This window comes from Rhincodon typus, chromosome 13 (genome assembly GCF_021869965.1).
Source record: "Rhincodon typus isolate 14 chromosome 13, sRhiTyp1.1, whole genome shotgun sequence".
Taxonomy (NCBI): domain Eukaryota; kingdom Metazoa; phylum Chordata; class Chondrichthyes; order Orectolobiformes; family Rhincodontidae; genus Rhincodon; species Rhincodon typus.
Genome location: NC_063344.1, coordinates 71,899,870 through 71,925,227, shown reverse-complemented (window position 1 = coordinate 71,925,227; position 25,358 = coordinate 71,899,870). Strand labels below are relative to the sequence as shown.

Genomic DNA, 25,358 nt, shown 5'->3' with positions numbered 1-25,358 from the left:
GTCCCACTAGGGAAGTAGCCTCACTAGAATGGGTATTGGGGAGTAAGCCCGACCAGATGATCGAAGTTTCATTGGGGGAGCATTTTGGGAACAGTGACCATAATTCTGTAAGTTTTAAGTAATAATGGATAAAGGCAAGAGTACGCTTTGGGTGAAAGCAGTAAATTGGAGGAAGCCATTAGGCTGGAACAAGAGGCAGGAACTGGGGAATGTAGATTGGGGGCAGCTATTTGAGGGTAAATCCACATCTGGTATGTGGGTATCTTTTGAAGGCCTGTTTATTACGGTTCAGGACAACATGTTCCTGTGTAAATGAAGATTAAGGATGGCAAGATGCAGGAATCTTGGAGGAGAAGAGAAATTGAAAGCTCAGTCAAAAAGAAAAAGGTGAATGTATGGTTTAGGAAATGGAAGACACACAGTCCTTGAAGAATATGAAGATAACAGGGAAGAACTCAAGCAGGGGATTAGAAGGGCTAAAAAGGGTCATGAATTTTCTTTGGTAAACAGATTAAGGAAAATTCCAGGGCTTTTTTTTAACATATTTAAGAAGCAAGATGGTAGCTAAGGAAAGGTAAGACCACTCCAGGACAAAGGAGGTAATCTGTGTATGGGGCTGGAGGAAGTGGGTGAAGTTCTAAATTAATATTTTGCATCAGTATTCACAAAGGAAAAGGACATGGTGAATGGTGAGTCTCTGGGGAGGTAAGCTGGTATTCTAGGGCATGTCATTATAAAAAAAGAAGGGTGTGTTGGGTGTTTTGAAAAGAATGAAGGTAGACAAGTCCCCATGTCCTGATGGGAATCTATCATGGAATACTGAGGGGGGCATGTAAGGAAATTGCTGGGGTCTTGTACAACATCTTTGTATCCTCTTTTTTAAAATTTTATTTTCTTTATTCATTCACGGGATGAGGGCGTTGCTGGCTAGGCAGCATTTGTTGCCCATCCCTAATTGCCCAGAGGGCAGTTAAGAGTCAACCACATTGCTCTGGGTCTGGAGTCACAAGTAGACCAGACCAGGTAAGGATGGGCAGTTTCCTTCCCTAAAGGACATTAGTGAACCAGATGGGTTTTTCCGACAATCAACGATGGATTCATGGTCATCATTAGATTCTTAATTCCAGATATTTATTGAATTCAAATTCCACCATCTGCCGTGGCAGGATTTAAATCCGGGTACCCAGAACATTATCTGGCTCTCTGGATTAACAGTCCAGCGATAATACCACTAGGCCATTGCCTCCCCTGTGACAAAACAGAGAATACCAATGTTGCCAGTGAACCTTACGTCAGTGGGAGGGAAATTATTGGAGAAGATAATTAGGGACTGGGTTTACGCATATTTGGAAAAACATGAACTTTTTAGTGATAGGCAGCATGGCTTTGTGCGCGGTCGGTCGTGTCTCACAAACTTGATTGAGTTTTTTGAGGAAGTGACAAAGTTGATTGATGAGGTTTGGGTGGTGGGTGTTGTATATATGGACTTTAGCAAAGAGGTTTGGCAAGGTCCCTCCTGGCGAGCTGATACAGAAGATGAAGTAACATGTGATCTGAGGTGAGCTGGTAAGGTGGATACAGAACTGGCTCAGTCTTAGAAGACAGAGAGTAGCGGTGGAAGGGTGTTTTCCAGATTGGAGATCTGTGACCAGTGGTGTTCCTCAAGGATCAGTGCTGGGATCCCTGTTGTTTGAAATATATGTAAATGATTTGGAGGAGAACATAGGTAGTCTGATTAGTAAGTTTGCAGTTGGCAGAAAGATTGGAGGAGCTTGTGGATAGTGAGGAGGATTACCAGAGGATACAACAGGGAATGAATTAGCTAGAGACTTGGGCAGAAAAATGGTAGATGGGGTTTAATCTGGACAAATGCAAGGTGAAGCATTTTGGAAGATCTAATGCAAGAGGGAAGTAAATGGTAGAACTCTTAGTAGTATCAGCATACAAAGGAATCTTGGCGTACAGGTCCACAGTTAACGCGAGTGGATAAGGTGGTCGAGAAGGTATGTGCATGCTTTCCTTCATTGGTCAGGGCATAGAACATAACAATTGGCATGACGTTGCAGCTGTTTAGAAATTTACTGAAGCCACATTGTAATATTGCGTACAGTTCTGGTCGCTACACTAGCAGCAGGATGTGGAGGCTTTTGGAAAGGGTATGGAAAAGGTTTACCAGGATGTTGCCTGGTTTGGAGAGTATTAGGAGAGATTGGACAAAGTTGATTTGCTTTCACTTAAATGTCAAAGGATGAGGGGTGACCTGATAGAAGTTTACCCAATTATGAGAGGCATGGGTAGAATGGATAGTCAGAGTCTTTTTCCCAGGGTAGAAATTTCAAATACTAGGGGACTTGGTTTAATGTGAAACTGGGTAAGTTTAAAAGAAATGTGAGAAGCAAGCTTCTTACACAGATGGTGTGAAGTGACCTGAATGTGCTGCCAGAGGAGGTGGTGGGGGCAGATACAATAGCAACGTGGCATAAGAGGCATCTTGATAGATATGTGAATAGGCAGGGAATAGAGGGATTTGGACCAAGTAGAGGCAAAAGGTTTTTAGTTTAGAAAAGCATCATGGGCACTGTCTTGGGGCCCAAGGGTCTGTTCCTGTGTTGTATTTTTGTATTGTTCTCTTGTTCTTTCTCTTTGCATTTGGATCATTGTTGTTTTTTTCAAGGGACCCATAATCTACATGTAAAGATTTTTGACGCAATTGTAGAAGGAATTGGTGAGACCAGATTTAGAGTACTGTGTACAATTTTGGTCCCTTTATTTAAGAAAGGACATAAGTGCATTAGAAGCATTTCTGAGAATGTTCACACATCTGATACCTGGAATATCTTGATCATGTCAATTAAGTGGCCACTCAGAGAGAGAGTCCAACAGAAAATAACACCTATGGGTGTGAAGGGAGCATCGAAGAACAGCTCTTGAAAGGGGGAAGACCAGACTGTGATCTCCTGTGACTGCAAAGAGAACCAGGGCCAGATGACCCTCTGCTGACCAATAAGCCACCCTCTGTGGAATATATTCCAGAGTGCAGTCATGTTTTATGTTTTTCCTTCGAAGAATACACAAGGGCAAGAGATTTTAAAAAATTAGCCATTTCCCGTTCCAAAGGAGTGAACTAGTAGGGTTGAATGTTCTTGTATTTCCCAGCCTGGGTTCAGGTATTAGCATGCTACGAAGCGTCACAGTTGAAGAACTACTCCCAGTCACCCATGTGTTGCAAGTGATGGAAATTCCTCTTTTTTACAAACCAGACAGAGGAAACAGGACAACAAAGAGCTCTCTCTCCTTGAATGCTGAAATTCAATCAAAAAGAATCAGAAGTACAGAATCTCAACCACTCCGCAAAACAAAGGGTCATGAAATCAACTTTTTATTCATTCGTGGGATGTGGGCATCGCTGGCAGGCCGGCATTTATTGACCGTCTCTAGTTACCCTTAAGAAGGTGATGGTGAGCTGCCTTCTTGAAACCCTGCAGTTGTCTGTAGTGGATTGACCCAAATCAACTTCAACGACTGACACCAACTCGACTGCTAACTTCTACCTATGTTTCCACAACGTTTTCTGCCGCTGTGCAGACTTCCGAGATCCATGTGCAGCAGTGACCACCTGAACTCGAAGTCAATGCATCTGTATGCTATTTGGTGTGAGTACACCCTGCTAGTGGCTTTGCAGCTGCACAGCTTAAAGGGAACATTGGGCTGTCTTGCAATGGCTGCAAATGTTCAAATATCCTCTCAATGGGAACAATTAAGAAACCGATTTGTATATCTGCTTTTTTAAAATTTAATCTTTTTGAACTCCTCATTTCTTATTGATATGCGCTGCCTTACTAATTCTTTTTGTGTATAGTAATTCGTAAATTCTTTGTGTTAATTCAAGAAAACCTGGCTAATTTGTCTCCTTTTTAAAACATACGTTCATTTGAGTCTGGGAGGACTGTGTCCTTTGGCGGCCTCAGGGGCAGCTTCCGCAGCAGTGTCCTGTAGCTGCTCCAGAAACTCAGGAGCCATGAAGGGAACAAAAGATGAACTTTGTCCTAACTTTGTCTCAATTTATTTCTTTTTATAATTTCTGCAATTAAAATGGCACCAAATTGTGGCGACTTATACACATCTCACTGTATTTTCATAAATACAAGTGACAATAAATTATTATAAATTAATCTGAAAATAAAGCACAGGAGCCAGTTCATCTCTTCTAGCACAGTACCTCAACAGTTTGGGGTATCCTGTTTGAAAATGTAAAACTGGGGAACCTTACCTGAGGTCTGGTCATAACAAGTGAAATGGTAGTTGGTGGTGTCTGATTAATAGCTGAATAATCAGGATGTGGAGAGATTGATTGTAATTCAAGATTATCTTTAGAAAGAAAAATTTAGGGCCAAGTAGTGCCAAGTTAATCAATGAGGAGAGGTAAAGCTAATGGTGAAAGTCGAATAAAAACCCAAAGAACTGCAGATGCTGTAAATCGGAAACAAAAACAAAAATTGCTGGAAAAGGTCAGCAGATCTGGCAACATCTACGGAGAGAAATCAGAGTTAATGTTTCGGGTTGAGTGACACTTCCTCAGAACTTGACTCAAAACGTTAACTCTGATTTCTCTCCGTAGATGCTGCCAGACCTGCTGAGCTTTTCCAGCAATTTTTGTTTTTGTTTCTGTTGAAAGTTGAAGTTGCCAGTAATGGTGTTTCAATAATTAAGAAGTTAAAGCTATGTTCACTTCAGCCTAAAAAAAAAGTCTCACATAGTGTCCTTCTCGAGGGGTTGGTTTGGCAGACAGAACAATTTAATCAAAATCACAGATTTGTTTCAGTATTGGGACAACAATTCAGCCCAACAGGTGTGCACCGGCTGTCCTGAGGAGCAATTTACCTGGGTCCATTACTTCGTTTTGCCACTGTGACAGGCCTAATCCCTCTTCAATTGAAGTTGCTTCTAGCACATTCTCAGGCAGTGCATTCCAGCTCATAACCACTTACAGCGTGAATAAGTTTTACTTCAAATCACCATTGCATTTTTTGCCAATTAAATCTGTGTCCTCTTGTGCTGGATCCTTCCACGATAGGAGCAATTTCTCTGATCAGATTCCTCATGATTTCTAACACACTTATCCAGTCTCCTTTCAACCTTCTCTTCTCCAAGACAAACTGTGCCAAATTCCCCCATTTATCCAGGTAACTGAAGTCCCTCATTCCTGAACCTAATGAAGTGAGAGACTGATGTCCACTTGCTGAATGCACTGTAATGCCCTTTGTGTCTGTGCTGATCATTGAAATATTTGTCCAATCATTCCTACTCCCTACTTTCTTTTTCACAGCCCCTGACATTTTTTCGCAATGAGGTGATTGAAAGACTCTAAGATAAGAAATGGGATAATAAAGTGAATTTAACCTGTGATCCTACTCAGGATTGTAGAGTAGGAGTTGGAAGGGTAATCTAAACAATTATTAATGAGGAAGAGTCCTGGAAGTGAAAATGGTTTCATTGTGAAAGAAAAAGGTGGATAACTCCAGACCTGAGAAGTATGATGAAAGTAGAACAGAAAGTTTAGTTGACAGGAGAGTATGGCAGACACAGTTTTAAGGAAATGTATTAACTCTCTCTGTCCTATGTGTATAGTTGTCCATCTGAAGCTGGGAGGAAAGGAAGAAATGGAAGCTTTACTGGAAGCAGTGCAAAACTTTGGTCAAGATGGGTAAGTAGAAAAACTCATTTGAAAGTGTTGATTGTTCTTAGAAAATCTTTGGGAGCTTAATTTCACTTTTGCCATTGTAGTAAATAGCTTCTAAATTGCAATGCTGTGCTGTCATTCATCATGTTTATCAAACCTCAAAATCTAGCACAGTCACATTATGTGTCTCTTTTAACTAGTTACATCTTACAGGAGGACTCAAAAATGATTAGGAGAGAAGAATGGGGAAGTGAAATGAATTGGATTCTTCAAAGAGCTGACAGACACAATGGACAGGATGGCCTCATGCTATGTTGCTACGTTCTAGGATGAATAGGAATGAAGGGAACACTGTAATTTGTTTGGAAAATTGGAAAGTGAGAAATCTGAGAAACAATGCTGCAAGGTGTACAGGAGGAATTTTTAAAAAAAGTTCTGGATAATCTTGATAATCTCCAGATTTAAAGCAGTTAGCACAAGAGGCAGAAGTATCATGAGAGGAAGGTTTACAGGCAGTAAGTCATTAGGGTCTGGAATGTAGGACCTAAGAGTTTGGTGGAGGCAGGTTCAATTGAGGTGTTCAAAAAAGAATTGGACTGTTATTTGAAAATGATCTATGTGCAGGGTTACTGGGAGGTGGTGGTAGAATGGCATCAAGTGAATTGCTCACTTAGTGAGCTGGTGCAGTCACAATCGGCCAAATGAGCTTCCCCAGCACCATAACAATTCTGTAACATGGTGCAATTAATCTTGATGTCTTTGAGCTGACAAATAGATTTCAGTCAATGAGTATGTTTAGGATAAAATATTCTCTTAATTTCTTTGGAGTGCTTGGATAATCTTTATTAAGTTTGTGCCTGCGCCTGTGCCTGTGCATGTGTGGTAAGTTAAAAGTGCTGGCTTGTGTCTGGCCTGGGCCATATTGTTGTACAACTTACAGGGAACATTACTTTATGGGGTTATATTTCTAGTGGGAAGGAAATGTAAAAATGATGGACAAGATCCAATTCTGTGATTCTGACCCCCTTTTCCAATATGTGGAATTTTATAGTTAACTCAGTTGGAAGAACGGCTAGTTTGTGATGAAGAGGAATGCCAACTGTGTGGGTTCAATTCCCACACCAGCTGAGGTTACCATGAAGGACACCCCTTCTCAACTTCTCCTCTCGCCTGAGGTGTGATAATCTACAGGTTAAACCTGCACCAGTCATCTCCCTCTAAACAAAGAGCAGCTCAATAATGTAGTAGGTCTATGGTGACTTGACGTTACATCTTACATTTCCCAAAGATAAAGTGCCATGACTCATTTGTAACTGCAGGAATATGAACTGGAAAATTCTCCTGTCTTGTTTTGGACCGAGTCCATTATGTTTAGTGATCTTTAGTTTTGATAAAGTAGTAGTCACGTTGTTGAGCATCAAATAATCTCAGAGCTAGCTGTGCTTCAGTGATTGACAGACAGTCATAGAATCCCTATAGTGTGGAAGCATGTCATTCAGGCCATCGAGTCCACACCAATCCTCCGAAACCATCTTACTCTAATCCACCCCTCCCCACCCTATTCCTGTAACACTGCATTTTCCATGGCTAATCCACCTAGCCTGCACATCTTTAAACTGTGGGAGGAAGCAGCAGCACCCACAGGAGACCCATGCAGTCATGGAGACAATGTGCAAACTCCACACAGTCAGTTGCCCAAGTCTGCTAGGAAATGGAAATGAAACAGCACCTGCAACTTAAAGAAGATGTGTTTCAGTTTCAATGGACTCTGTTATTGACATTTCTCAGTTTGTTTTGATGACTAGGGTTATTTGGTTGAGTTTCAAAATGTTAAGATTATGTATCTCAGGAGGGGATTCTGTTTTCAATTTTTGATTGTAGGGTTTAATCATTTATTAAAGGATTATTTGTGTGATGTTTTAAGTGGATTAGTACATGTTTTTATAAGACTGACCTCTTGAGGAGATTTGCGTTTTTTTCCCATTTCATGGATGGAGAATTGTGTTTGAATATGGCAGCCCTATTAAATTGTTAATTTTTTTCTGTTCATTTAGGGATATATTGAGGCTTGTCCATAGTAGATATGAGATAAGTGACTAAGCAAAGTATGTAGGAGTGGCATGAGAAGTGTGTTGGGGGTGATGGTGGTGGTGGGCAAGCATTGGGAGGCAGATGGTGTAATATTTGTCTCCAATCTATTCTTTTGACTGTAGAATTTACATGGCTGACCCAGGGCAGTTCCTGGTCACTGGTAATCCCTGGGATGTTGATAGTAGAGGTTGGATTCAGTGATAATAGATTCATTGAATGCCAAGAATCAATGGTTAGATTCTCTCTTGTTGGCAATGATCATTGCCTGGCACCTATTTGACCTGAATGTTATTTGCCACTTACCAGCACAAGCCTTAAGAGGGCTGGCTACATATCGAGATGGACTACTTCAGTATATGAGGTTGTGAGTGGTTCAGAACATTGTTCAAGCAATCGCAGTTCTATTCTTATGAAGATTATTGAATTAGCAGCTGTGGTTGTTGGACTTAGGGTACTGCTCTCAGAAACTCCTGTAGTGACGTCCTGAAGCTGAGACGATCAGCTTCCTTCAGCTCCAATCACATTGACATTACCTTTGTTAAGGCTCCTTCATGCCACACTGCTGCAGTCGATTGCATGCTGCCAGTGCCCAGGGCAATCATTCTTACTTCACCGGTGTAATCCAGCTCTTCCATTCATGTTTGGATTAAATCTGTAATAAGGTCAGGAGTTAAAATGCTCAAAACTAAAAGTTGAGTAAGTAATGCTTGATAGCACTGATGACAACTTATTCCATCCCTTTCACCAGCATAGACTAAGGGAGCAATAATTGACCCGGTTGATTTGTCTTTTTTGACTTGTGCAAGATGTACTTGGAAAATTTTCCACTTTGTTGGTTAGATTCAGGTGTACAACACAGTACAGTACAGTAGCTGTACTGAAATAATTTGACTAGGGGTAGGGCTGGTTCTATCCATAAATAACATGAGTGAACCTGCTGGGTTCCATCATTACTGAAACAGTTGTATTGAATGATGTCTTTTTTTTGCCAAGTCATTTTCAGAAAGCAATCTTACTCAAACTTTAAATTTCTTTCTCTTCAATTTTGTTGGCTTCGACTGAATCAAGTTGCAGCAGTTCTCTTACCACCTGTGAGGCTGAATTACAAGAGCTGATGAAGCAGATCGATATCATGGTAGCCCAGAAAAAGTCTGAGTGGGAAGCGCAGTTCCAGTCGGTAGAAACCAGGCTGAAGGTCCGAGAACAGGAGCTCAGTGCGTTTCGATTATTACTTGACCAGAAACACACAGAGGTAGGAGCGAAACTTCCCTTGACACCACACTGGAAGTGGTCAGAGACACTTTGAAGTTGCTGTCATGTTCCTTTTTCAGTTTAGAACCGGGAGGTTGTTACAATCTCTCTGCGAGTGTGCTTGAAGTAGTGGGTACGTTAACAGTGAATCTCGAAGCAGGCAGCAGACCAGCTGAGCGTGAGGATGTAGAGGCTGGCTGCTCTTGATGAGCGAGATGGAGGTTTTTATTGTGTGCTGGTGACAGACAGTCTGCTGAGAGTCTTGAGATTACTAACGTCACTGAGTTCTCATTGGTTGGGCATGTATTTGGCTTCCTGGCAAACTGAATTGAAATGGTGGCTTGCTTCAATCTCATAGAAATCCCAGAAATTGGTACAAGGGGGTCTTTCAGTACATAGTGTGTCTGTGGCAGTCCATGACGGGCTACCCAGCCCAATTCCACCTTCTGCGTTTGATCAATCAGCTAACTGATCTTCTAGAAGATATCTGACTGTTTAAATGTGACAGTCAAATCAGAAACTTTCATCCTTTCAGGTGAATGTTCCAGGTCCTTGCCATGCTCTGGTGAAAAATACTTCATCTCCCTTCTAATCCATCTACAAGTTACTTTATATCTATGCCCTGAGGTTTTGACTACTCTGCTATAGTAAATAGGTTATCCCGATCTATTTTATTTTATTTTAGGAGCAGTGAGGTTATGCTGGAACTGTATAATACATAGAACATAGAACAGTACAGCACAGTACAGGCCCTTTGGCCCACAATGTTGTGCCGAACTTTTACCCTAAACCTAAAGTCTATCTAACCTCCACCCCTACCTTATACCTATCATCCATATGCCTATCTAATAGCCGCTTAAATGCCCCTAATGGGGCCGACTCCACTACCCTCTCCGGCAATGCATTCCACGCCCCTACCACTCTCTGAGTAAAGAACCTACCTCTGACGTCTCCCTTATATCTACCTCCACTCACTTTAAAACTATGCCCCCTCGTAATAGCTACCTCCACCCTAGGAGAAAGTCTCTGGCTGTCCGCTCTATCTATACCTCTGATCATTTTGTACACCTCTATCAAGTTACCTCTCATCATTCGTCCTTCTAAAGAGAGAAGCCTCTCAACGTTTCCTCGTAAGACCTTCCCTCCATTCCAGGCAACATCACATGGGTGAGGCCGTAGCTAGAGTATTGTGTGCAGTTCTGGAATCCACATTATAAGAGGGATATGATTGTGTTGGAGAGAGTGCAGAGGAAATTTACCAGGATGTGGCCTAAACTGGAGAGTTTGAGTTATGAAGAGAGATTTTCTTAAAGCTGAGGAGATTTGGGGAGGGGCATGAGCGAGATGTATAAAATTACAAGGGACATAGATAGGCTAGACAGGAAGAAACTTTCATCTTGATGGAGGGATCCATGACCAGGGCATAGATTTAAGGTAAGGTGCGGTAGGTTTAGAGGAGATGTGAGGAAAGAGGATAGTGGGAATCTGGAACACACTGCAGAAATCCTCGTAGTATTTAGATGTGCACTCGTGATGCCAATGTATAAAAGGCTATGGGCCAAGTGCTGGAAAATGGGGTTGGAATAATGAGGTGGTTGTTTTTGATTAGTGTGAACGAAATGGGCTGAAAGGCCTTTTTCTGTATTGTATATCTGTATGACTCAAAGTTCCACATGTCAATTTGTCTGCTTAGCTCATTTGTGTTATTTACTGTATTTTCACATTTGGATATTTTGTTGTGCTCAAGCAAGTTGCTTTTTTTTTAATCTAATATAAACAACAGGAAGGCCTGTAACGCTAAGTGGTCTACCAGCACCTGAAAGAGAGTTAACATATTTGACTCTCCAGTGTCCTTTTATGTCTATTGCAAAGAGATAGCAAGAACTGCAGATGTTGGGGTCAGAACACAGCAGGTCAGGCAGCATTAGAGGAGCAGGAAAGTCAACGTTTTGGGTTTACACCCTTAATGATCTACTCCAGACCTTTGTTTGCTTTGCCTTCCTAGCTCTCCAGATAACTTAGGAGCAAATTACTGCAGACGCTGGTATCTGAACTGAAAGCATAAATGCTGGAGATCACAGTGAGTCAAGCAGCATCCATGGAGAGAAAGCTAGCGAATGTTTTGAGTCTAGATAACTCTTCATCAGGCCTGAGGTGAAGTGTGGAGGGGGCAGCATTTCTGCAATCGTTGGGGGAAGGGGGTGGTTTGCTAAGGAAGAAAGGATGTTGACATTTCAGATTTAAGTGATCAGAATGTGAGAATGGCAGAACAATGGTGTGTCTAACTGCCAGACTAGAACCAATAGTCCCACTGGGGTGGGGGTAGGGGAGAGATAGTGACAGAGATGTAACAAGCAAAGCTAAACGAAAGGGAAGGAATGGGTTCACAATTTGACGATGTTGAACTCAATAATGAGCCCAGAATGTTGTAAACTGCCTAGTTTGAAGATGAGATTTTGATCGTCCAGTTTGCACTGTGATTCACTGGAGTATTGCTGCATGCTGAAGACAAACCAGTGGGATTGCAAGCAAGATGCTGTGTGAAAATGACCAACTACGGGAAGGTCCTGGTGGGGAATTAAGGATGGTCTGAGAGCTCTTGGTTTCTTCTCCAACCAGAGGCCTGAACAGTCCCTATTCACCATCACTCTCTTCCACTTGGCTAAACTTGTTTTCTCACTGAACAATTTCTCCTTTAATTCATCTCACTTTTGCCAAGTCAAAGGAATGGCTATGGGCACGCGCATGGGTCCCAGTTATGCCTGCCTCATTATGGGATGTGTGGAACAATCCTTGTTCCAGTCCTACGCTGGCCCCGACCCACCCACAAGTCTTTATTCGGTACATCGACAACTGCTTTGGTACCGCTTCATGCTGCTGCCTGGACCTTGAAATTTTGTTCATTTTGCCTCCAATTTCTACTCTTCTATAGCTTTCACATTGTCCATATCCGACACTTCCCTTCCTTTCCTTGACCTTTCCGTCCCCATTTCGGGGAATAAACTGTCCACTTCCATCACCACAAAGCCACAGACTCCCATAGCTACCTTCACTACAGCTCACCACACCCCTCATCCTGTGAGGATTCCGTCCCATTCTCCCAGGTCCTTCACCTATGTTGTATTTGTTCGGATGATGCCACCTTCCAAAACAGTGCTGTTGACGTGGCGTGCTTCTTCCATAACTGTAGTTTCGTGGACACTGTGGTTGACGGGGCCCTCAACCGCATTTGACCTAACATCTGTGCTTTTGCCCTTGCCCCTTCCCATCACCTACAGCTGTGTGATTGGGTGCCCTTTGTTCTCACTTTACACTCCGCCAGCCTCCGCATTCAAAGGATCGTCTTTGCCATTTCAGACAACTCCAGCAGAACACGACCACCAAACACATCTTCCCCTCATTCCCCCTTTCTGTATTTTGCAGGGATCGTTCCATCAAGGACACACTAGTCCATTCCTCGACCACGAACACCACCCCCTTCCCACAGCACCTTCCCATGTAACTGCAGAAGGTGCAACACCTCTCCTTCACCTCCTCCCTGCTCACCATCCAAGGGCCTAAACAGTCGAAAGTTTATGAGAAGATTTGTAGGTCGGGTTGTGGATGAGATTGTAGACATGTTTACCGGGCTGGTGTGTTTGGTTGCAAATGTTTTGTCACCCTGCTAGGTAACATCGTCAGTGCACTGCTGGTGAAGTGTTGGTGTTCTGCCCCACTTGTTATTTATACGCCTTGGTTTGCTGGGGTGGTTGGCATCACTTCCGGTTCTGTTTTTCTGAATTACCGGATATGCACTGACAATGTTACCCAGCGGGGTGATGAAACGTTTGCAACCAAACTCCCCCCGGCTCAGCGAGCAAGTCTACAGCCTCGGCCTGAACAGTTTTTCCAGGTGAAGCAGCATTTCACCTGTACCTCCTGCAATCTTATGTTTTGTATTCACTGCACCCAATGTGGCCTACTCTACATTAGAGAAATCAAACACAGGCTGGATGACCGCTTTGTAGGACATCTCTGGACCATGCGCAAGCATGACCTGACTTTCCCATAGCTGGTCATTTTAACACAGCCTGTTGCTCGCAATCCCACCAGTCTGTCCTCGGCATGCTGCAATGCTCCAGCGAATCACAGCGCAAACTGGAGGAGCAACATTTCATCTTCGAACTACATAGTTTACAACCTTGGCTCAATATTGACTTCAACACCTTCAAATTGTGGACCCATTCCTTCCCTTTCTCTTAGTTTTGCTTGTTGTGTTCTCTGTCACCGTCCCTCGCCTACCCCTCCCCAGTGGGCTTGCTGTTCTTTCCAGTCTGTCAGTTGGGCACACCATTGTTCTGCCATTCTCATATTAATCTGAACTATCAACATCCTTTCCCCCCCCAGCACTTCAACAACCCCCCCCCACCACTATTGCATAAATGCTGCCCCCTCCACACTTTATATCCGCTCTGATGAAGAGTCATGCAGACTCAAAATGTTAGCTTGCTTTCTCTCCATGGATGCTACTTGACCTGCTGTGATCTCCAGCACTTTTTTTGTTTTCTCTCCAGATAATTTTCTGCCTTCCATTTCCCATTCTGTTTTCTACCTTCTGGTTATCTCTATTCAGCTTCTCAATCCCCCCCTGCCTAGATTGTTTAAACTGTCCCTGACAGCATGAGCAAATCCTGCTTTTGTAACTGGATTGTTACAGTTTGTTACCTTGAAAGTCAGTCTTACCAGGTTCTTTCATGTTCACAGAGCAGTGAATAGGTTTCTCATGGTTTATCATTGCACTGTATGTTTATTGTGTCTCTAGATGGCATTAGTGCTTTATATTTTAGCTTTTTCTTTAATGGCAAAGGTTTATGGTGAAAGTATTGTTCAGATCACGTTTAGGCTGCTCAAACTGTTTCTAAGTCAGGCGAAATAATGTATAATAAAAACAGACTGCTGCAAATACTCCACAGGTGGAGGGACAGGTAGTGAGGAAATGGGGAAGCTGCAGAAGGACTTCGACAGGCTAGGAGAGTGGGCACAGAAGTGGCAGACGGGATACAACATGGGAAAGTGAGGTTATGCACTTTGGTAGGAAACAAAGAGGTATAGACTATTTTCTAAATGGGAAAAAGCTTTGGAAATCTGAAGCACAAGAGATTTGGGAGTCCTAGTTCAGAATTATTGAGTCAGTTAGTTTGGCAGTTAGGGAGGCAATTGCAGTGTTAGCATTCATTTTGAGGGGGCTACAATACAAAAGCAGAGATATTCTGCTGAGACTGTATAAGGCTCTGGTCGGATCTCATTTGGACTATTGGCAGCACTTTTGGGCCCTGTATCTAAGAAAGGATGTGCTGGCCTTGGAGGGGATCCAAAAGATGTTCACAAGAATGGTCCCAGGGATGAAGGGCTTATCATATGAGGAGCATTTGAGGACCCTGGGTCTGTACCTGATGGAGTTTGGACTGGGAATGTCATTGAAACTTGCAGAATACTGAGAGGCCTGGATAGATTGGATGTGGAGAAAATGTTTCCACTGAGAGAGAGATTAGGACCCAAGGGCACAGTCTCAGTGAAGGGACGATCCTTCAGATCTAAGATGAAGAAGAATTTTTTTCAGCCAGAGGATGGTGAATCTGTGGGGCTCTTTCCCACAGAAGGCTGTAAAGGCTAAGTCATTGAGTGTCTTAGAAACAGAGGTAGGTACGTTCTTAATTAGTAAAGGCATCAAGGATTCCAGGAGAAGGTAAGAGAATGGGGCAGGGGAATATACCAGCCGGGACAGCACGGTGGTTAGCACTGCTGCCTCACAGCACCAGGGACCCGGGTTCAATTCTGCCCTCGGGCAACTGTCTGTGTGGAGTTTGCACGTGCTCCCCGTGTCTGCATGGGTTTCCTCTGGGTGCTCTGGTTTACTCCCACAGTCCAAACATGTGCAGGTCAGGTGGATTGGCCGTGCTAGATTGCCCATAGTGTCCGGGAATGTGTGAGTTAGGTGGATTAGCCATGGGACATGCGGGTTTACAGGGATAAGATAGGTGGGTGAATCTGGATGGGATGTTATTCGGAGAGTTGGTGAGGACTTGTTGGGCTGAGTGGCCTGTTTCCACACTCTGTGGATTCTATGATTGAATGGTGGAGCAGACTTGATGGGCCAAATGGCCTAATTCCTCCTCCTCCTCCCCTTGTGGGCAAGAAATGGCATTTATGTTTAAGGTTGATGACATTTCATCAGAACTTCTCATCTGAACAGTCATTGACCTGAAATGTTAACTCTGATTCTCTCCCTCGGTTACTGTTCGACCTGTTAAAGCATTTCCAGCACTTTGTTTTTTATTCAAGATTTCCAATAGCCACAATGTTTCACTTCTGAATTAATGGCCAGGATCTTCTGGTGAGCAGTAGAGAGTGACCATTGTTGACCCTGTGTAAGAGTGCCCTCATCTTTGCATGTTGTTGTATCAAGACCACCTGTCCTGGATCCACAGTGGATCCAGTGATGAACTGAGTCAGGAGGTCGAGAAATGGAACACAATTGCAGTCAAATCATACTTCCTTTGGCTCCCTTCCTTTTGAAGGCTCCCACTTTGAGCACTGTCAGTTGTTGAATTTCATTGTTTTTAAATGGACTGACCCTTCCTCTTAAGCTCTTCCTCACTCCCGTTTGTACCCCCGAAAGTCAACTCCACCCTCATATCCCGCAAGAATGCTTGTCCTCAAACCCACGCCTCCAACAATACGGCTGCTGTTATAACATTAGCCAGAGTAAGGAGCCAAAGTTCCTGGATGTTGAGCAGTGAGATAGGACGGGAGGGGAGTCAACGTTGTTTGGGGGTGGGGATGAGGTGGTGTTAATCAGAGTGGGTGGGTGAGTTGTGTTGGGTGTAGGTGAGAGTTGCTGGGGTGTGGGTTTGGGGTCACAGGGTAGCGGTGAAGTGAGTAGTGCCAGAGTTGCACTGAGTGAAATAATAGAAACATAGAAAACAGATGCGGGAGTAGGCAACGGAGCCCTTCGAGCCTGCACCACCATTCAATATGATCACAGCTGGTCAACCAATCTCCGTATCCCATTCCTGCTTTCTCCCCATACCCCTTGATCCCTTTAGCCACAAGGACCACGTCCAGCTCCATCTTGAATATATCTAACAAACTAGCCCCAACAGTTTCCTGAGGGAGAGAATTCCACAGGTTCACAACTCTGAGTGAAGAAATTCTTCCTCATCTCATTTCTGAATGGCTTCCCCCTTATTCTTAGACTGTGACCCCTTGTTCTGGACTTCCCCAACATCGGAAACATTCTTCCCGCATCTAGCCTGTCCAATCCCATTAGGATTTTATATGTTTCCGTGAGATTCCAGTGAGTACAAGACCAGTCGATCCAGTCTTTCTTCATATGTCAATCCTGTCACCCTGAGAATCAGTCTGGTAAACTTTTTTGCTGGATTCCCTCAATAACAGTAATGACCTTGCTCAGAATAGGAGACCAAAACTCAAGGCGTGGCCTCACTAAGGCCCTGTATAACTGCAGCAAGACATCTTTACTCCTGGACGCAAATCCTCTCTAAATGAAGGAGAGCATGCAATTAGCTTTCCTCGCAGCCTGCTGCTCCTTTATGCCAACTTCCAGTGACTGTTCCACCATGACACCTAGGTTTCAGTGCACCTCACCTTTTCCTAAACTGCCACCATTCAGATAATAATCTGCCTTCCTGTTTGTGACCAAAGTGGATAACCTCACATTTATCCACATTATATTGCATTTGCTAAGTATTTGCCTGACCAGCCAGTCTATCCAAGTCACCAACCAGCCTTTTAGCATCCTCCTCACAGCAACATTGCCGCCCAGCTTGGTGTTGTCTGAAAAATTGGAGATATGGCATTCAATTCCTTCATCCAAATTTTTTGTTAATGTATATTGGGAACAGCACTGAACCCTGAGGTATCCCACTCATCACTGACTGCCACTCTGAAAAGGACCAGTTTATTTCAACTTGCTGCTTCCTGTCTGCCAATCAGTTCTCTATCCATGTCAATATATTACCTCTGATACCATGAGCTTTAATGCTTTGGTACTCCCCCTGAATTACTTGAAGTTATGCCGATCTGCCTTGACACACATTAGGGGCAGTCTTTTTTCTAAAAAACGTCTAATAACAGGGGAGACTGTTCAGGTTTAAATTTCAACAGAATCTGATTGGAACAGCTGAGTATTTGTTGCTATAGGGACTGGAGCTTCTGGGTCAACAACAGAACAGGTTATTTCTATTTTTAATGTTGAGCATTAGTAGGTACCTTCAATACTGGACTTTGTGAATTTGAGTCCTGTGTAACTCATTAAAATCACATTGGTTAATATCTCATGCTGATGTGTATTGCTTCGAAATTAACAACCAAGTAGTGGTAATGGTAATATAATTTTTGCTCAAATCATCATTGGGCATTGTTTTCATCCCCAACTAAATGTTGTTGATTTATGTCACTACAGATTACTTGCCATTTGTTAATCTGAAATAAATTAAGCTGAGTGCTACAGTGGAGCTTGCTGGCTCAAAATTTGCTGAAGCAGGACATCCTTTTGGGTACTCTGTTAAGTAAACTTCTTCCTACCCTCTTCAGCTCAAAAGATGTTTGTTTCCCCATAAAGTTCCTGGAAATGCAAACTGGTAAGAGAGCAAGCACATCCTTGCAGTAATGTGGCAACTGGGTCTGCATACAGCAGTTCAGCTGTGGCTTAACTAATATTTTGTACGCTGTACCATAACCACCTAATTCTTGTATTCAGTGCCTTAAAAAATAAAGACAGGTTGGCTGCCTAACCTGTTGCATTCAAGAATCTGTGAACTTGTACATCTCGGTCCCTCTGATGCTGTATACTTTAGAGGGTCCTACCATTTATTGTGTACTCCTGCTTTGTTAGTCCTCCCAAAATGCAACACATCACACTTCCTTCGATTAAATTCTATTTACCACTATTCTGCCCATCTGACCAGCCCGTCTATATCATCCTCTACTCTAAGGTTTTCCTCATTGCAATTTACTACATCACCTGTTTTTGTCTTCTGAGAATTTACTAGTCAAGCCTCTTGTCTTGACCCTTAACATACACTACAAATAGCAAATGACCTAGAATTGAACCCTACTGTATGACGCTGGACAGAGATTTCCAATCAAAAAAATAGGCTTCAACCATCACCTGCCAATTATCACTGAGCCAATTTTGGATCCAATTTGCCAAATTGCCTTGGATCCCATAGACTCTTACCTTTTTGACTAGTTTCCCATGCAACATCTTGTCAATAGCATTATTGACATCCATATCATCTACAGCCACTGAACTACCCCATCTCAAATCTAGCCACCTCCTCAAAAACTCAACCAAACCTGTCTGAAATGATATACCCCTGGCAAAGCCGAGCTGACTATCTTACATTAATCCTTGCCTGTCTAAGTGGGGATTAATTCTGTCCTTCAGAACTTTTTCCAAAGTTTTTCGTACCACTGATGTCAGACTCATTAGCCTACTGTTTTCTGGTTTGTCTTTATCACTGTTCTTGAATAATGGTGCCAAATTAGCTGTCCCACAGTGGTCTTGCACCCCTGCTGAGGCCAGAGAGGATTTGAAAGTAAATGTCTGGGCACCTTGCAATCTCCTCCCTTGCTTCCCTCAGTAATCTGGTTGTATCTCCTGTGGGCCTGGGTACTAATCCAATTTTAAGCCTGCTAAGACCTCCTACCTCTTTATTGTATTTTATTCAAGGGTATCAGAGTCTTTTTCAATTTTTATATCTACATTGTCCTCTTTATAATGAGCACAGATGTGAAGTACTCGTTTAAAATCTGTGCCTTCTGGCTCCCCACACAGTTTGCCATTTAGCTCGCTAAGTTTCTGTCCTTCTATCTCTCTTGAACTCTTTGGGGGCCAATAGTACACTTGCAAAAATATGATTATCTCCTTTTTGATTTTAAATTCAGCCCATATGACATCAATTGAGGAGTCTTCAAAGGGATCATTCCTCCTTCTTGCAGTAATTGGTTTCGACATCAATATTCTTCGTCTCCTATTTCACACCCTACTCTGTCTCACCTGAAGATTTTATACGCTAGAATATTGAGCTGCCAGTGCTGACCCTTCCTCAACCATGTCTTCATGTCATATCCCCATGTGTCAGTCAGCAACTTCAACTTATCTGCCTTTCTTGCAAGACTCTTTGCATTAAAATAAACCCAATACAACCTTGCCAAGCTCCCTTGTGTCTTAACTTGACTATATAAGCTGTATGCTGCAGATTGTGTTGTTTTTCCTTCTACTTGTCTCTGCATTACCGTCTCTGTTTTGTACCTCCTGTACGTATCCCATCTCCCTGCCAAGTTACTTTAATACCCCGCCCCCCCCCAAATCAGATGGAGTCCTTCAGATTCGTACAGTTCCGACCTTTGAAAGAAACAGATCCAGTGATTCAGGAATATAAAGCCCTCCCTCTTCAGCCACACGTTAATCTGTGATATCCGTCTGTTCTTGTATTCCCTGCTGTGTCACTGGGAGTAATCCAGAGATTAAAATCCTTGAGGTCCTGCTTTTTCAGTCTGATACTTAGCTCCCTAAAATCTTGTTGTAGCACCTTTTCCCACTTTTTCCTTGAGTTGTCAACACCAATATATGTGGATTAGATAGGACTAAACTTTAGATTCTGGAATAGTTCCTGTGGATTTGAAGTTAGCAAATATTGCCCTATTATTTAAAAAGGGTGTAAGGGAGAAAGCTTGGATCTAAATATCTGTTAGCCTTACATCAGTACTAGAGAAGATGATAAAATCTGTTGTAATGGGTATGATTATTTGACATTTGAATCATTGTGATCTGTTTGAGCATTATCAGCATAGATTTGCGAATGGGAAATTGTGTTTGACAAACTTGCTAGATTTTTGAGATGCTACCAACAAAATTGATGAAGGAGAGCTGTTGGACATAGTACACTTAGATTTTCAGAAGGCTTCTGATAAGGCCCCCAGGGGAAACTGCTTAGAAAATTAAAGGTCATAGGATAGGAGGTATTTTACTGGCATGGATTAATGGTTGACCCATTTCTTCCTACTCTCTGCTAGCCAATCTCATGTTGGCAGGCTGTGACTAATTCAGGTATAGCAAGCATCAATACTTGGGCCATTCCTGTTCACAATGTATACCAGTAACTTGGAGATGGACCAAATGTAATATTGCCAAACTTTCAGGAATGTGTGTAGTAAGGAAAATGTAAAAGCGACTTCAGGAGGATTTAGAAATGTTTACTGATTGGACAAGAACATGGCACATGGAATATAAAGTGAGTATTTCTTAAATGTGAGGTTGGAAAGTGTAGATGTTCAAAGAAATTTTGGTATCCTTTTTGATAAGTTTTGAAGCTAACATGAAGGTATGGTAAGTTATTAGGAAGGTTAGTGCCTTTATTGAAGATGGTTTAAGTACAGGAGTAGTAAGGTCTTGCTTCAACTATATAGGAGCTTGGACAGACTGCACCTGGAGGATAGTGCGCAATTCTGGTCTCCTTATCTCAGGGAAAAAAAATGCCAAAAAGGATAGAGGGACTGTCTTATGGAGAGATTGGGCAAACTGGACCTGCATTCTGCATCCCCTTCCCTTCCCCCATTTCTGAAGAAGGGTCCAGACCCGAAACGTCAGCTTTCCTGCTCCTCTGATGCTGCTTGGCCTGCTGTGTTCATCCAGCTCTACACCTTGTTATCTCAGATTCTCCAGCGTTGGCAGTTCCTACTATCTCTGCATTCTGTACAGTTTTGAAGTATGAGAGGTGGAAGTTTGAGTTATAAGGAGAGGCCGGATAGGCTGGGACTTCTTTGACTGGAGTGTAGGAGGTTGAGGGGTGACCTTATCAAGGTTTATGAAATAATGAGGGGCATAGATAAGGTGAATAGCAAAAGTCTTTTTCCTCAGGTGGGCGAATTCAAAGTTAAGGGGCATATTTTTTAAGGTGAGAGGAGAAAGATTTTGAGAGGAGAAAGATTTAGAAAGGACCTGAGGGGCTACCTTTTGACACAAAGGCTGGTTCATATGTGGAATGAACTGCCAGAGGAAGTGGTAGATGCAGGTGCAGGTACATGAATAGGAAAGATTGCAAGGGATATGGCTCAAATGCAGGCAAGTGGGCTTAGTTTAGATTGGGAAACTTGGTCATCGTAGATGAGTTGGACCAGAAGGTATGTTTCCGTGCTGGCTGTATGACTCTATCCCATTAAATCATTGAATTGGACAGAGTCAGGGATGGATTTACAAAAGGGAAATCATGCTTGACAAATCTACTGTATTCTTTGAGGATGTAACTAGTAGAGTTGATCAGGGAGAGCCAGGGGATATGGTTTATTTGGACTTTCAGAAGGCTTTTAACAAAGTCCCACGTAAGAAATTAATGTGTAAAATTCAAGTGGATGGGATTGTATTAAAATGGATAGAAAATTGGTTAGCAAACAGTAAGAATAAATGGATCTTTTTCTGAATGGCAGGCACTGCCTTGTGGGGTGCTGCAGGGATCGGCAGTAACACCTGAGCTATTCACAACGTATGTTAATGATTTAGATGAGGAAACTATATGTAATATCTCACGTTTGCAAATGACTGAAAGCTGGGTGAAGTGTGAGCTGTGAGGAGGATGCAGAGATATTGCAATGTGATTTGGACAGGCTGAGTGAGTGCACGGATGTGTGGCAGATACAGTATAATGTGGGTAAATGTGAGATTATTCACTTTGCTAGCAAAAATAGGAACGCAGATGATTATTTGAATGGTTATAAATTGAATGAGGGGAATGTTCGATGAGACACGGGTTTCCTTGTGCTCCACTTGTTGAAAGCGCGGAGGTGAAGCAGGCAGTAAAGAAGACAAACTGTATGTTGGCCTTCATAGTGAGAGGATTCAAGTACAGGATCAAGAATGTCTTGCTGCACTTATACTGGGCATTGGTGAGGCCACACTTGGAGTATTGTGTGCTGTTTTGGTTTCCTTATCTGAGCAAGGATGTCCTTACTCTAGAGAGAGTGCAACAAAGGTTTACCAAATTGATTCCTGGGATAGTAAGACTGACGTATGTGGAGAGATTCATAGGATCATAGAACCCCCTACAGTGCAGAAGCTGGCCATTTGGCTTGTAATCCAACATTTCCCACTGTCAATTGAGCTAACCCCCACATCTTTGGACTGTGGGGGGTACATGGGGTACCTGGAGGAAACCTATGCAAACTCCACATAGAGAGACACCCGAGGGTGAAATCGAATCCGGGTTCCTGGAGCTGTGAGGCAGCAGTGCTAATCACTGAGCCACCGTGCTGCCCTGATTGAGTTGGTTAGGATTGTATTCACTGGAGTTTAGAAGAATGAGGTGGGATCTCAAAGAAACCTATAAAATTCTAAGAGGACAAAAGAAGCTGGATGCAGGAAGGATGTTCCCGATGGTGGGGGGAGTCCAGAATCAGAGGTCATAGTTTAAGGACAGGGGGTGAACTTTTTAGAAGTGAGATGAGGACAATTGTCTTCACCCAGAGAGCGTTGAGGCTGTGGAATACACTATGACAGAAAGTTGTTAAAGCTAAAACATTGTGTTTCAAAAATGAGGTAGAAATAACTCTTGCGGCTAAAGGGATCAAAGGATATAGGGGAAGGGTGGGATTAGGGAATTGAACTTGATGATTAGCCATGATTGTGTTGAATGGCAGTGGAGTTGAATGCCTTACTTCTGCACCTATCTTCGATTACAAAACACTTGAAGGGATAGACAGAGCAGATGCAGATAAGCTGTTTACCCTCATCGGGAAGTCTATAATCAGGGGTCATATCTGAAAAATAAACAGAGTGCTATTTTGATCTGAAATGAGAAGAAAAGTTTTTTTATTTGGAGGGTTGTGAACCTTTGGAATTCTCTGTCTTAGAGGGCTGTGGAGGCTCAGTCTTTGAGTATGCTTAAGTTTGATAGATTACTATTTACCAATGGCATACAAGGTTAATGGCTAAAAGGCACTGAAGTGTTTCCATCAGTCTGACCAATGACATAGATTCAACAGGCTGAATGACCTACTCCTATGACTGTTCACCCTTCCCCTTGAGAATGCCCAGCAGTCTTTCAGTGACACTCCTGACCCAGGGAAGTAACATACCATCCTGGAGTCATGTATATGTCTGCAAAATCACCAGTCTGTATCCCTTGGTAATCGAATCTCCTACAACTGTTGCTCTTCCTCTCCCCTTATGCAGCTGGGCCCTGTTTGCACTCCCCTGCGGAATCATTACACCTTCCACAGATACTGCCTAGCCTGCTAAATACTTCCAGCTGGTTTTCTTTTTAAGCCATGTTTGAACTGTTCACTAACTTTGAAGAGTACAGTCTGTGAGCAATAACTGGTCTGTCCTCTTTGGATTACATTATCAACACGCCAAATGATTATGCTCAATTTCTTCCACAAATAATAGTATCTGTTCTGTTGTTCAGGTGGGACTATTGCGGCAGCAGCTTCAGGACAATGAAAAGGTTCAACGTGATATGGTGGTGCAATATGAAACACAACTGAACATATTTCGGGAAGAGGTAGTGTCAAGATATCGTACACAATTCACTTTTAAAAGAAAATCTATCAAGTATATGTTCATGTGTTTTTCAGCCAATTACCCCATCTCCTGTTCTCCTCCCTCCCTCTGTCAGAGGACCTGTGATTGTTGCAGGGTTCCTGATCCATAGATGCCTCACTCACAGAGCTGACCATCCTAACTATGTATGTTTAAACACTCACTGCTGGGGAATGTGAAAATCAAAATAAATCCTGCTCTCTCATGATGCCCACAACAAGTGTATGTGGCCATGCTGGTTTGGCTCTCAGCACCAGGAGATAGCTGATTATTTTCTCTCTTCACCTCTCCCCAAATCTTGCTAAACTATTATTGCCATCTCTATCCAAAAACTAAAAACTTCAGTTACAGCTTGGGGCATAAGTGACTGTACTGAGTTTTTTGGAACTGTTGTCCTAAGATGGAACTCAATATTACAGTATCGTGCATTGGCTTAGTCTGAAAATTCCCCTGACTCAGTGTATTTGGTGCTGTGTGCAACAAGGGAATCCTGAAAGTGGTTGACCTGGCTCACCGCTCATTGCAGATGGCATAGTGACACACAGGCTGCAAATTGGGCAGCGTGGCAGAGAATGTATTTACTGCAATAAATCCATTTTTAATTTCCATTCCAACTTTTATACTTGCAGATTGGGAAACTGAAGAAAAGCTACGAGAAGTTGCAGAGACGACAGTTGAAAGACAGGAGGGAGCATGTCAAGGAGAGATCAGAGAAGGAGGGCATATCTGAACTTAACAGGTTGAGCAAGAAGGTCGAGGTAAACAATGCTGTGTGAAGTTCAGTTTGTTTGATTTGGTCATTTGGATTATTTTGGCATAAAGTCTCATCAGTGTTTTTTGCTGCCAGGATTTATTACGTAGACAATAATTCTAACTTCTTATGTCTCTGCCTGATTTTTCAATTGCAAGACTGAAATAGTGTGCAAGCATAGACCATTGTAAGTGGACACTGATGTGTTTTATGGCAGCTTTGTAAATACCAGGAATTCCGTACAATTTTAAAACCATTTGACCAATTGTTCCAAGCCAGGATTAATGCTGCACACAAGTTCTTTCCACCCTAATTTATCTAGTCTTATCAGCATATTCTCCTCTTCCCATCTCCCTCACATGTTTATCTTGCTTCCCTTCAAGTGTAGCTACATGATTCACGTCAACTACTCTGTGGTGGCAAGTTCCTTATTTTCACTACTCTCAACAATAAATAAATTTCTCCTGAATTCCTTAATGGCTTTTTGGTGATTATTTAATAACTGATTTTAGATTCCCTCACAATCGTAAATGCCTCTTCTACATGATCTGTTTGAATGGTGGAGCATGTTGAATGGGCCAATGGCCTCCTGCTCCTACTAGCTATGTTCCTAATTACATGTAACAACCTTGCAAAAAGTGTTCTTTTTTTGCTTCTGGGCAGTCTGTTGGCTGAACAATACTTTATATGATGTGGAGGTGCCGGTGTTGGACTGGGGTGGACAAGGTCAGAAATCACACAACGCCAGGTTATAGTTCAACAACTTTATTTGAAAACACAAGTTTTCGGAGCCTCACTCGTTCTTCAGGTGTTAGTGAGAGAGGTAGTATCAGACACAGGATCTTTAAGTAAAAGATCAAAGATTCACATCATTGATGAGGATGTAGTAAACAAACCTAAGATGCTGTTAAATCTTTAATCAGTTAGAATATTTTAATTGATTAATATGTATATGTAAATCCCCAAATTCCTTTCAAGTCACA

At 42.6% G+C, this 25,358-nt stretch overlaps 1 protein-coding gene across 8 annotated transcripts in view; it reads left to right on the top strand.

The window, feature by feature from the left end:
• cep63 (centrosomal protein 63) overlaps positions 1-25,358 on the top strand; it is a 96,455-nt gene that overhangs the window by 5,750 nt on the left and 65,347 nt on the right. For all 8 annotated transcript variants that reach the window (XM_048604705.1, XM_048604701.1, XM_048604706.1 and 5 more), the window contains exons 2-5: positions 5,629-5,704; positions 8,840-9,023; positions 23,491-23,586; positions 24,254-24,382. In XM_048604705.1, coding sequence (XP_048460662.1) covers positions 5,661-5,704; positions 8,840-9,023; positions 23,491-23,586; positions 24,254-24,382 — 453 coding nt within the window. In that variant the 5' untranslated portion in view covers positions 5,629-5,660. The remainder of the gene's footprint in view (positions 1-5,628; positions 5,705-8,839; positions 9,024-23,490; positions 23,587-24,253; positions 24,383-25,358) is intronic.